General features: G+C 35.5%; 1 protein-coding gene across 1 annotated transcript in view; it reads right to left on the bottom strand.

Moving 5' to 3' along the window:
- The window catches only part of USH2A (usherin), a 389,040-nt gene that overhangs the window by 222,285 nt on the left and 152,162 nt on the right, over positions 1-14,593 (bottom strand). Inside the window, exons 24-30 of the mRNA XM_031595830.2 lie at positions 14,285-14,386; positions 12,643-12,831; positions 11,984-12,114; positions 7,338-7,611; positions 3,598-3,801; positions 3,395-3,475; positions 963-1,148 (exon numbers count right to left, since the gene is read on the bottom strand). Coding sequence (XP_031451690.2) covers positions 963-1,148; positions 3,395-3,475; positions 3,598-3,801; positions 7,338-7,611; positions 11,984-12,114; positions 12,643-12,831; positions 14,285-14,386 — 1,167 coding nt within the window. The remainder of the gene's footprint in view (positions 1-962; positions 1,149-3,394; positions 3,476-3,597; positions 3,802-7,337; positions 7,612-11,983; positions 12,115-12,642; positions 12,832-14,284; positions 14,387-14,593) is intronic.

Genomic DNA, 14,593 nt, shown 5'->3' with positions numbered 1-14,593 from the left:
TCTCAGGCTTTGGGAAAACAGCAGTAATGTACTACTGAAAAGTTAAGGCATTTTCTGCAATTTTTATATTGCCTGAAGTCAAGCCTTACCTAGGCACTAGCTTTGAGCACTATGTCACTAGAGCTGTTTTATTTTTAAGAATTATATAATTAATTTTAGGCAACGAATAAATATACAGTGAAAATAAGAGTAAATAAGAAAATAAGACTTCAGTCTAAATAAAACTTGTTTTCAGTATTTAGCATTTTAATTTCTACTGCTCTGTGAAGTCAATACATTGCATATATGTTGGTGCTGACAGTACTGCAAGGGCTTCTCTGAAAGTTATGCCTCCTATTTTTTTTTATGTTGGCCCACAGTGTCAGTGGCAGATGTTGGTGGTATGGCAATAAAGGTTGAACATTCCCATCAATATTCCATTAGAAGTAGTTGCTGTGTGACAGATGGCAGCATAAGGGCAGTCTGACAAAATGGCGTCTGACATGGAAATGCATATGAAGAAAAGTGATATCATTGAATTCCTCCATGTGGAAAAAAAAAATCAACATTTGCTGTATGTTTATGGAGACAAAACAGTGAATGCAAGCACAGTGAGGTGGTGAGTGCTGCATTTCAGCAGTGGTGACAGCAGGTCACCTCCACTGGGTGTAGTTTTTTTTTTTTTTTTTTTTTTACAATTGCAGCATGCAGGTCCTTATTGCTGGTGAAAATGCACAGCTTATGGTGGGGACTTGCATGGACAAATAATGCTTTGTAGCTGAGAGTTTACTCTATCAAACAGTATTATTGTGCTCTTTGTATGTCATAGTTTCCAAGGAAATAAATAGAATACATTACTTTTGGAGCAAGTAGATATGCTCTTTATTCATGAAAATAGACAATACTTTATAGTTCAACAAAAGGAGGTATAAACATGCCATGTTATTAGATATACCTAGAAAATGGTACTTAACAACATTTACCTGTGAGCATACTAGTGTCAGCAAGCTCAGCAATAGTGATGGGTACACTGGGACCATCCTCTTCATATGCTTTCAAAATGTACTTCTCAATTACACCTATGACCCCAGCAGGTTTGTCCCAGGTGACCTCAATGCTGTAACCATTTATACTGTGAACTCTTGAGGGAGTTGGCACATTTTGTGGAACTGTGGAAGGATAAAATAGAAAATAGAGAAAATGGCAGTTCTAAGGAGACTATTGCCCCTATTCTTCACTTTTAATGGCTGCAGTAAATCAGACTCAACCATTAGCATAAATACAATTTATTAGAGTTGTAACTTTTCAGCACTGATTTAATATGACTGCACATCTTGAGCTATTCAGTTTAAGCTATATTTCAAAACCATCAAAACTCCATCTACATAACATTCCTTCTCATCTTGTTGAGGTTTTCTGAAAACATTTAATGTATCAAACGTATTTAAGCATCACTCAAAAAGAGGAGGTGGACTGTATGTAGCTAGCAAGTTTGGGCATTATAATCAAGCAACTGAATGATGCAAGAGACTGCAGCAGAGAAGGGTTTGGCATTTATCTGTTGGATATCTAAAGCACGGATTGCCAAAAATATGAAACATTTCTAAAAAAAATGTACATCCTTGTTTACAAAAGGCTTCAAAAAATTAAGCATGTTAAATTATTTTCATAACTCTGAAATGCCAGGTAACTATCTGAGAGTAAAAATCTCCGATTTTGTACTGGGAGGGGATGGGGGTTAGAAATTGAAAAGAAAAATTAAAAAAAGAAAAACGAAGATGCTCAGAAGAACTGGAAAGCTAAGCTCATATATGTACAGAGTAGCTAATTTAAAAGAAAAAAAAACACATTTCCCTTAACCTTTTACTATTTATTAGATATTTCTATATCAGGTAAAGGTCTGTCCAGTAACAACTTCATCACAGATGACTGCACAAGGGATGCAGAGGAAAGGCCCAAGGAACACAATGGCAGGATGATGGATGATAAGTTTGCTGTAAATGCATGTGGACTCCCTAGCCCTGCTGATGATCATTTGCTTTTCTCACCATCAAATGACCACTTTTTATATAATTTTAAGTTTCATTAAATATCTACAGAGACTTGGTTTAGTTATGGTTGTGTTTTGTTTGTTTTTGTTTTCCAATAAGAAGAGTGCAAATTCTGAAAATACCTTGGAAGTTGTGATTCTTGTACAAAAAATGTGATTCTCTAGGAAAGCCTCAGTTACCACACCATTATATTGATTTTATTAGTCCTGAAGTGTATCACAGGGCAAGGTAAAGTACTCTATAGCAGATGGTCTTCTCATAAGGGACACAACAAAACCAACTCAAAAATAATTAAGTAGTGCAATTATTCTCCAGCCCTAGGGATCATATAGCTGTTCAATGTTGTGGTCAGCTTGCAAACAAATTTATGGGAAAGCTGACTTCTGTCAGACAGTTGGTATGAAAATATATACGTACCTTCTCTCTTTTGGGTAGTACAAAAAATTATGACACAAAGTTATGTAAGAGTGTATTAACAAGTCAAATATTCACATACATGTTGTATCATTTTTTTTTTTAAGATCTTATATTGAATGTCTTTCACCAAAATAATTCTCTGCATTGAAAGAATGCAGTTAGGCTTCCATTTATGGAAGACAAAATGTTCAGTAAAAAAAATGCAGGACTAATTCTTTAAAAACTTGCTGGCCAAAGTAAGTTTATAAAAGCACTGAGCAGAAAGTTTTCCTCATGAACATAAAACAAATATGATCTTTAATGTTCAGTAGATATTATGTTCCTTTGAAACCTTCCTCACAAGCCACATGCTTTCCTGTTAAATATTCACAATCTGCACATTACTTGTAAAAAGAATCCTTCCCCATCTACATTATTCAGCAGCACTGAGCAGCATGTGCAGAAAAGGTTAAAAAAAAAAAAAAAGCTTGCACTAGATCCTGATCTCACTTACAATTATATGGCTTTGTATCTTCCACAGCATGCTCCTGCTACTCTCCAGTATCTCCCTCCTCCGCACTTGATTTAGTATCACTCAGTCATATGTGGGAAAATACAGTTACTTACTCTAGCAGACTCCTGTAAATGTGAATTTGGATGCGCACACATCAACATGCCTAGATACATGGCTGTTCTTATTCTGTTAATGTAGTTCGATTATTTCCTTACTCTCAAACAATGGCATAATAAAATATATTTTTGGAAAATACTTTGAGTTATATGTGGAAAGTATTTGCTTAAACATGTTCCAGTAATCTGCTACTATTCAAAGCATCAAAGACTTCTTGGTACCTTTAGAAATATTACGTGACTTAGACTGCTACAATTCTTGCGATGTGCTTTTCTCCAACCTAATATTAGATAGCACAAGAAAAATGGACATACGTAAACCTTAAAGCTATATTTACCTGATTCTCTTGTACGAGCACGCGTCCATACACTAGATACTGATCCTCCTTCATTTGAGGCAACCACCCTATAAAGGTATTCTTCAAAGACCACAGAGATGCAAAAGAGGGGAGGAAAAAAAGAACAAAGACTGAACACGGTAACACATTAATACAGAAGGAAATAAAAATGATATATTTCATTTAAGGAACCAATGTGTTACCTGTAAATGGTTGTAGACCATTCTCATAAACACTCTGCTCTTTTCCTCGGTATACTAGGATGGAGTCATTTCCCCTGCAGTTAACAGCGCTGTCAGTTGATAGGCATCCATCCAGATTGACTCTGACAGCACTGCTGGACACAGATGCCAAGTTAACGACAGCACCTCGTGTAAATTTAACATCCTTCATGCAACCACCGAAACCTAGCAAACAGTAAGGGATTAGTATCACATAAAGAGCCTCAGTCATTACTTAAGAATCACTTTCATTCCTTTTGAAACTGTATTTTCAACAGTAAAGACTATAATAGAAAAATGTTAACTTACAATGTGAGAAAACTGTCTCTTCTTTCAAGATATGATGCTGGTAAAAATTCCTGACATTCTAGTGTTGAATTCCTGCCTTACAGACATGTACTTTCATTGTTATCAATTCTATCCTATGAGAAAATATTTGTTTTCTGCTCTGCCTCTTCTTTAAAATTATCATCGTAAAAGCAATTCTGATTTTGAAAACTGGCTTTCCATTGCTCGACAATAATTTCTTGATAAATTGAGAAGAATATATAGATTAAAAGTATACTCAGGAAAAGATAAAGACGAGATAAATCCAAGTAGGTCTAAATCTGGTATACTGTTTGCAAACATTCTGAAAACATAATTCTAAACAGCTCACTGACAGGAAAAAATTAAGTAACTATTTATTTATATATGTGTGTGTACATGTATATATTTGTGTGCACATGTAACACTGTCAACAACATTACAAACACATTAACCTAGTTATCTGCAATAACAAAATTGGAAAATCTCAGGGTGTACTTCTTCCAATTTCTTTATACTTGTAAGATTTACTTTACACAGAAATTAATATATTGATGCAAAATAAGAGGCTGCTTTGAAAGAAACGTCTCCTAGTTTATGATGATGGCTCATGACATCAGGGGCAAATGCCAGTGGTATGGCAGTAGATGCTGAACTTTCCCACCATTACTTAATTACATTTTGTTACTGTACAACAGATGGCAGCAGAGGGGCACTCTGACAAAATGGCATCCGACATGGAAGCACATATGAATCAAAGGTATGGAATTGAACTCCTTCACGTGGAAAAAAAATGACACCCACTGACATTTGTTGATGCCTGTTGAACATTTATGGAGACCAAACAATGAAAGTAAGCACAGTGAGCTGGTGGGTGGTGCGTTTCAGCAATGGTGACAGCAACAGCGGGTCACCTCTGCTGATGCAGCTTTTTATGAGCAAAACATGCAAACTCTTGTTCATTGGTGGTGAAAATACATAGCTCATGGTGGTGACTATGTTGAAATACAGTGCATTATAGCTGCAAATTTTTTCTTTCAAATAGTAATTGTGCTCTTCATAGTTGTTGCAGTTTCTAAGGAAATAGAGGGCGTTACTTTTGGAACGGCCTCAGATCTGGCTAATGTTCAGTGCTCATTAGTTGAAGTAAAACCAAAGAAAACAGTAACCAAACTGAAGACTGCAATTCACCTAAGATTTAAATATGTAAATTGAAAATTAGTGCTCTTGTTTTAGCTTTATGAAAGCATTATATTTTTATATACTGTTACACATTATGTACTTCTACTGCCTTTATTTCTGAAAGATGGCAGATAAGAACAATTGCATTTAACAGTCTAAATATTAGATATTCAATATTCATAGATAGTTCCTGAAAAAGAAAGGGACACTGAAGGCGGATACTGATTTTGAACAATCTTCTAAAACAAATTCTCTCTTCACTATGTCAGGAACTAAGAAAAACTGCTCTTTGTATTGCACACACTTCTGTTAAAGTCAACTCCAATTCCACAGAGATTTACTCAGTTTCTAGACATTTCGTGGTAGAGCAAATAATTAATACCAGTCTGCAGAAGCATCTTAATTACTAGGCAACTGCTTAATTTGTGTTTGCAATGTATGCTATACAACATATTTTAATCCATTACTTTCATTTTCTTTTGAGTCCTCACTATTTGAGGACTTCAGACTGATGTCAAGTAATGTTTATTTGTGCTCAGGTAGCTGCAGAGTAAGTCAGTACAAATTCTCACAGACTTTCCTGCCAGCTCGTCTTGAATATGTAGTGTTGAAAGCATATTTTCTACAGATTATAATTAAAACAACCTTGTAACACTTGAGGAAACCAAAACACAGGTGTTGCTACTTTCTCAGCTGTCTGCCCTAACATCCTATGGAGCTGTGTCCTGTTTCAACCTTACCTTCTTTTTTGCCTAATCTTCTCATTACCAATATCATCCTGATTGGTCACAGTGATAGAAACTGACAGGCTACATTTGAGAGCATGATAGGGTCAGACATAAGAATATTCACTTAAGCCAAGATCTTAATATGTGGATGCCTTGCACATCTAAATCTATATTCAGGAGCAAAAATTTTTTTGCCGTCAGAAGTTCTAAATACAAATTCATTTCTGCCATTTTATTTGGGAGTATGCTGAGCAGCCTTTGTGAAAAAAAGTAATGTTTATTGATGTGCTTGAATATGCACTTCAGACTACTTTGCCCTAGATCACAGCTCTCTTTGCGCAGGAGCTGAGAATGCATCCACTGACGAGCCCATACCATCTGCTACAAGGCAATGCAGACGGGATGACTGGCTAGTTCTTTTGAGCCATAAAAATTACCCATATAGAACCTGAAGGAAGACTATAAAATATATGTGATATCCACTGCTGGAGTGATACTTAAAATAATATTTTTGAGCTGTGAACATGAGTGCTTTGATTTGATTCAACCCATCTGTAGCTGTGAATCCACAAGGCTGCAATGTGGCTCTGCAGAGTTTACATGAATAGGTATATTCAATGCAAGCACAAGTAGACTCATTTGATTCCCTACTGATCACTTACTGATTGCTACTTAGTTAGCCATCATATCTGAAAAATACAGTATGACTGATGAATACCACCATAAATAAGAAAAATCCAGATCCCCAAAATAAAGAGGGTTAATTTTAAGACACTTTTTGGAGTACATTTCATGCAGTCAAACCCTAGGCACAGGCTATTAGCAGCAAGCTGCACCTAATACTTCCCTCTTTTTCCTAGAAATTTGACCTATCTTAGAGCAAAAGGGACCCAGCAAATATCTTTCTTGCTCCCAAGATGCAAAAAAGCATCACCAGATAACATATCTGAAATCCTAATTCAGGATTTCATACTTACTGTTGTTTTTTTTTAGACCATAATCAACTACTGCCTGCAAAAGGACTAATCAGCCTTCAACGCTGGCAACCTGTGCCAACACTCAGCTACACTACAGTGGTTTAAGATGTTTGTACTCTATTCCACTGTGTTCTATTACAGATCTGAAGCTAACACGACAAAATGATCAAGAGAAACAAGCTGATCTGAACAGGCTTTCTCTGAAGAAAATCTGAGCTTTTCTTTCTGGTTGGGCATCCTATTTTGCCGCTCTCCAGTTTCATCCAGTTGGATTGCTTCACTTATCAGTAGCTTGGAAGGAATTTGTAGCATTACAAAGGGATTAAGAGTAAAGTAAACTGAATGGGTATGAATAACTGATAGTTAAAGTAACAATGAATGGGAAGACACAGTAAATTATATGCTAAACTCGATAAATGTTACATATTCAAGAATTTAAGCTCTGGGCAGCAAAAACCCATCAACCACCTTGCACGTGACAAATGGTCCTGAGAAACGTGACAAACTCTGAGTTTGTTTGCCACCTTACCTTGTTCCGACCCCAGATCTTTGTAGACATTCTGAATCTCCGATGGGACTCCTCCCATGTAGACCGGAGAATTTACTTTCAGTTGCTGAACGTTGGGTTCCAGTGTCTGCTCTCTCAGCTCATTCACGCTTGCTGAAACTACAGAGCCCTCCTTGTTCACGGTTACTTTCTTCCAATTTCCATCACAATAAGACAGTCCTAACCAGAGATCCACTTGGGTAAAGACAATGCCAGTTTTCAGCAAGACGTTTAGTATTCCGCTTTTCAGTTCAACCTATATATTTTAAAACAGAAAAAGAGATTCTGAAGAAAGCACCATATACAGAGAAATAAAAGATGAGCACTCTGGAGATATATTAAAAAAATCAAGTAAAAAAAAGGATAAAGATATTTTTATACCTTCGGGAAAGCGGAAATTACAATAAAATTGTTCACATAAACCATGCTAATTTGCAGTTAATTCAGAATGTAGGAACACATTCTGATTTTTTGACAACTGATTTTGGGACTAAGGGAAAAGATGAAAAGAAGAATCAGGGCTAGTTTGCTTTTTATTTTTTTGAGAATGAGAAAACAGTATTTTACCTATCAATTCATTTTTTTGGAAGAATGTAACAAGATAATAATGAAATGAAATGTCAGATCTGATTAAGCTCTTTTAATTGGCTGGTGAACTCAATTTCCAATTTCTCCAGCATACACTGATTCTGTATTTCACCCTCATTCTCCTAAATATTTTAAGAAAATAACTGTTTTTGTATGTGCTTTTTTGAGATTGATATGCCACTTTTCTAATAGAAAAGCATTCTACTTAAATTATCACAGCAGAAGTTTCCAAATGTTTCACTGTAGGGAATATTTATCCTAACTGGTTAGAATGCAAGTGGTGTGAGACTGTCAACTGGAAGGTACAAAGCATTAAACACAAAGATGATGAACTTCTGGTTGAAAAATATGGATAAGCTCACAAAAAAATGCATTTCTTTTTTCACACTAAAATCTTATTAAGCAAAAAAAAAAACCCTACAAATTTAATATAAATGCTTAGCACCAGTATTGACAAACTGACATATTTAGGTTACTGATAATATTAATACTGCAGTATTCATAATCAGATTGTATTTTCTTAACAAGGAACCTAATGTAAGAAAGAACTCAGTACTTGACATGCCACTGGCAATATAGATCCTGCTTTAAAGTGAACACTGACTGCTTGCTCCCTTGTTTGTTTGTTTGGGGCCACAGCTTTTCCTACTTCCATGAGTTTATAGCCCTTCAAAGAAAAGGGCTCTAAACACAGGTTAAGGATAGATTGTTGCATTAGTGCTGATGACTACAAATTGCAAAAGCAGTCCATTGAGCAAGTCACCATTTCTCTTCACTGATGAGTTTTAACACAGATCACACAGTGCTGTCGGAAAGAAAGTATATCAGCTGCATGACTAGAGCAATACAGCAGCAGATATGCTAGACCTGGCTGCTGGAGAGATGACATAGCATTTGACATGGGGTCAGATGCTCAGCACATCCTGCCTTCCAATTGACTCATCCTGGCACAGACTTAAAGCAGGCAGAGAATGATGCCTGTGCTTTTTGTGCTGATCTGGATTGACATTCAGAATACTTGGGCACAGCTAGAGAGAGAGGATCACTGTTCAGTTTGAGGTTTCTGCACCACGAAGATAAAAATACAAAATCCTGGATACATCTAGCACTTACAGAGCCTTCTCTCTGGTACTGAGCAAAGGTTCAGAAAAACACCAGATGAATTCACAGATCAACAATGCACTGTACTGCCTTAGAAAAATGGTAGACAGTGGATCCAAGGAGATGAGTCCTCCTTTCTGTTCGTGGCACATAAAACCATAACTGGAGTATTGTATCTAGCTGTGGACATTCAAGTACTAGAAAAGTACTGACACTTAAGTGAATTGAGTAAAGAGGCACCAGGTTCTCAGGGTTGGAATACCTGATATGTGAGGAGAGGCTGAGAGAAGTAAAGTTATTTCAGTCTTAAGAGTAGATAGTAGGAGAACTTTCATCTCTATTTAACTACCTTGTGGGAGGGTATAGAGAAGACAGACCCAGATTCTTCTCAGAAGTATATAACAAAAATGACGAGAAGTCAACAGACAAGATGTAACAAGAAAAGAGTTATAGAGTTAGAGTTATATATCAAGATTATAATTTCTTTTCCTTAACAGACAGTCAAAGATTGGAACAGGCAGTAGAATCAGAGAAGCTATGGACTGTCCATCACAGAAAACTCATGTTAAGATACTTATTCCACTTCATGTTGTTTTTTTTTTAAGAGCAATTATTTTGAAAAACTTCACTCAGGGTTTCTCTCTCAGTAGTTTTGTAGAAGCAAATTGGCTCTTGTTTTCAGAATCAGCTTAATGAGTACCAATGCTCTTCTGCAAGCTGGTGCCACTGTTACACATAAGGTTGGAAGTGCTTAGCATTTATCCACTGTTGAATTGGCCAGCATCAAAATCGGTGGTTCAAACTATTAGTAGCCACAGGACCTTCTTTCAGCCACATAAATTTACAAGGAGATGTGCCAGAGCAAGAGCCAGTGATTCATACTAGTTTTTCTAGTCACCCATTTGCTCAAAACTATTCTGTCTGGATCCAAAGAGAAACAGATTGACCTCTCTAGCTTCAGTTAATTATCTCAGGGCTTGAAAATCATGGAAGAAATGACCTTTACACAAAGCACTTTTCTAAGACATAATTTTGTCTTGGCCAGAAGACAAGACAGACTCTTTGGTTGTTTGGTAGCAGGCCAGCCATGTGTCATTCCAAAACTATAAAGCTAGCAAGAGAAGTGTGATCTATGCAAAGGAACGGATCAGGGAATACCATCATACATTGTGCTCAGGATAAGTGAGCTAAGTATGTATTGCTTCTAATCTGTTTTGCAGTGCAAGTGTCTCCTGACCAAAGCTCCTAACAAAGACATCATAGCTCATGCACAACATGCTACACACCTCATTTTCACTTTCTATTAACCTTTTTTTGTGAGCTCAAGTGTATGGAAAAACCTTCTGTCATCATTATGTATGTGCAGAACACAGTGCTGCAAGAGTTGGAAAAGCATGCGCTCATCCACTCTAAAGTTCCACATCTTAAAGCTATGGAGATATCACAGTCAGGTATAAAGTCAGATTAAAAGAAACTATTTGGGTTAGAAAAAGAGCTGCAAAAACAAACCACAATTTTCAGCGCTAAAAATAATATAAATATATAAATGACAAAAATGTGGAGGCATGTGTAGAGAAGAAAATTGTTTTGCTTACTTTGTGCTTTTCATTGCACTTTCAATTTACTAAGTCCCTTTTCTCCTTTACAGCCATAAATTTTCTCATATTTCTGTCATCCTTCCAAAGAGCAAGAGAAACGATAACATGCCACAAGAATCTCCAGAAGAATCAAAGACCCATGCTTCTCCCTATTCTTGTCCACAGTGGGACATTAGTATATATAACATCTTATGTTAAAATCCCACAATCTCAGTTTCTACTTGACCAAACTTGAGCCATAACACTTAATTAGCATAACTTGCTAGTGGAACTTATTATTATTTCTGAACTAAGGCTGCTTAAAAAAGAGGAAGCGGCCAGTTCTAGGAGAACTCAAAATATAGAAAAAAAACAATCTGCTAGAATAGTAATATAAAAAATAAATACAAAGTAAGTTATAGCCAACCTGAAAAGGATGAAAATATATTTAGTTGCTTTATGTCAGAAGTTTAAAAGAAAGCACACATTAGATATAACGCCATGCCATAAAACAGGCTTTGACATTACAAGCCATTAGCAGAACAGCTGCAAAGTAATAAATAAACAGATAAAAATGGAATGGGCAGATCAGGTTATAAAGAGTACCAACAGATTCAAAAATGTCTAAATATAAATGTTTGCTTCTTGGAACAACTGAAGAGATACTGCTTTCAATGCAATCCTCTGCAATGTTGGTGCAAGTAGTAACTATAGTAAACCCACTATGCAATGGTGACCATGGCCTCATTGCATTCAAAACCACTGGGAGGAGAAAAGTATAAAAACCCAGCACTATATAACTAGTACAAGGAGTTTAAAAATTGTAAAAAAAATTACATTCAACCTTAACCAAAAATCCAAATATAAAAGTCTTTTTTAACAGATACCAAAAGAAAAACTCATGAGCATCTCTCCAACATTTGCTTAGTAAAGGACTTGTGCAGCTTCCTCAACAGTATTGTGAAAACACTGACATACACATTTTGAATCAAAATGAATAAATCTTGTTAATCTTGTTAATAAATGAATCAGAGGTGAAACAACTTATTTTAATACTACTTTTGTATTATTTCATATTATGAAATATTATAATCATATTTTATATTATTTCATAGTCACTTCTAATCCAACAAAGAATAATTTTTGCTTTTTTGTATATTGATACCTTTCTTATGATATAAAATAACTTATCTTGAGCATCTGTTGGAGGCTTTTTACTCTCCTTACACATTTCTGTGTGCAGCATTTGAAAACAAGCAAAACAAAATTAACTCTTTGGAATTTCTTTAATCACTGTATCTTAGTAAGCAAACTCAACTAGCACAGTTGAATATAGTTATTAGGACTGATTTGTAAACTTACTGCAAGAAAATCTGGACCATCCTTATTGTAAACAAACAAAAGCAATCCATTCAGTTGATCTGTTCTGAATTTGAAGGAGATCTCAAATTCTTGTCCACCACTAAAAACACCTGAATACAATTCCAGAAAACCTTGAAATAAAGTAAATACATAAATAATTTAATCAAAAATTTAAACGATAGAATCAAAAAGCCAACAACAGAAATATAGATGCTACCTTCTACTTTGACACAAAGAACTTAGAGGTCTTAAGAAAAATGTTTAGACTAACATTTATATATTTACAGCTTAGCTTTGTGAAAAGAACAGTTCTCCATAATGTACTGTAACAATGAAACTAGCACAAGATCCTAAGATTTGCTACAAAAATGTGATCTGGCGTGTTTGAGGGAATACGGACATCAATGTCTCTTCAAAAATGATCTTTAACATGCACAGCAAATCTAACCATTGTTAGCGCAGCACTGCAGCACCGCCTCTGTGAAAGCAATTCCTATTCCAGGCAGCAAAGTACTTTGTAAAACTAATTTTAGTGAATTCAAAACAATCCTATATAAGTAACACTGCTTTGAAAAATCACATCACTGTAACACTTTCAATATGCACGTCATTTAGATCTCAAGAACATATTTGTCTAGTACACAAATATGGTAAACTACCTTTGCCAAGAAAATGTGCTCCTTCTGAAAGGACGATGGGGCATCCCTCCCAAATGTGATAAACATTGTTTTGCTCTTCTGCATTCTGCCAGTTCAAAGATTCCCAGTACTCATATGGAGTATTCATTTTTTTCAAAAACAGGTCACTGAGACATCCCACAAATCCTTTCTGGATTACTGTCTTCATCCCTGCAGAAAAAAAAAATAATTTATTAAAGCCAATCAACTGCAAATAAGCATAGAGATGAATTCACATTTCGTACACACTCTCCTTATCATATATGTGCATGTATGAATTGATAACTAACATCTCTAACTTCATAAATTTGTCACTAAGCTAACTTCGTGAATCTGTCTAGTCACTAATGACAACAGCTACTACCACGTGGCTGGAAAATGTTGAACTTCAGATACTACACAGAGGTACCTCCAGCTTGACAACATATATTTACTCCATGATGATTCCAAGGAAGGTTTTATGTTTATCCTCTCTAAACAAAACAATTATTGTGAAGAAAGGCATGCATTTGCTAAATACAGCAAAGCAGCATTCCAAAGGTTTCAGCTTATGCTCCATTAGGATGTCTGTCTTTCCTCACTTGGATAAAATAAATGCTAATCATTCATTACACTTCTGTCTCTTTTTTTTTTTACTGAGGAAAAAAACATGTAAATCTGGAATTATAGATAGCCTCCTCTTAAATGTTATTTATAGTTAATCTCATTTTCATTATTCAGCTGAAATTTTTGAGGAAGACATTTATACATAATTTTATGAACCAGTGTTTAGAAAAACTCATGCACAACCTTCTGGTTTTAGTAAGCTAAAATAAAGAAGGGAAAGAAAAAGTTATTGGAATGAACCTCAATGCAAGCCATCAAATAAATTCCACACATGTATCAGTGGTGGGAATGTAAACTTAGGAAACAACTTGATTTTCAGATTAATATGAAAAAACATTAATATTGATATGAATTCACTGAGGATAGCTGATTGCACCTTGTTTTTTTTTTTTTTTTTTTTTTTTTTTACACAGACAGAAGTCTTGGGTAGAATATACTGCTGGCATACAGACCAAGTTTACATGTGAAGGAGTACACCTATTGATTCTGTGGAAGCCACCTACAACTTAGCTCCACAGAAATACAGCGGAAGAATATAGAATATTTGTACACCACTGTGTTCAATGCAACAATCCCTAATGGATCCTACTTTGGTCTAAAAAAGGCCAGTATGTTCTGTTTCTCAATCCAGCTTGCCCTTAAGCTATTAAAAACAAATATTATGTCTTTTTTGAAAATAACTTAGGAATCTAGAACATAGAACACATCCATGTATTTGCCTACATAACAAATTGCTTCCAGATTTATAATTCTGTATGTAAACTTTTAAAAACATGCACAGACCTTATTAGACGCAACAGTAAATTAGTGCAGATGAAATTCAGCTATAAAGATATTTTTTCCCAAAAGATCAACTGTACAGGCTTAATTTTGATCAAAATAATTAGGTAAATGATTGTGCACACTGTGTCCCCAGCACAATGTCACTACAAAGCACAATACTACAAAGGCAGTTAAGACAGTGCCCCTGCCTAGGATTCCATGTACACTACATAATACAAACTGCAATTGCACTCACCTTCATCCCTTCTTACAATAGTGTAACCCTGTGGAAGTCCTCCAACAAAAACTCCAGTGTTCTCCCCAATAATGGTACTGCCACTAGTGGCCGAAGATGAACCTAAACAAAATAGGTCATTATTCTGCTAAAAACATTGAACACAAGACTTCCATCTCAACAGAATCTTGACATTTGTTAGAAGAGATGCTGATGTAACACACATCCTAATATTTTCCTGTACATACATATCCTGGAACTAATTACAACGATAACTTACAAAAGAACACCAATACAATTAAAAGATCAAAAGCACAAAAAGAAAAACTG

This window comes from Phasianus colchicus, chromosome 2 (genome assembly GCF_987193195.1).
Source record: "Phasianus colchicus chromosome 2, bPhaCol1.hap1.1, whole genome shotgun sequence".
NCBI classification, from domain to species: domain Eukaryota; kingdom Metazoa; phylum Chordata; class Aves; order Galliformes; family Phasianidae; genus Phasianus; species Phasianus colchicus.
The sequence above is the reverse complement of the archived record's forward strand: the minus strand, read 5'-3'. Positions and strand labels throughout refer to the sequence as shown.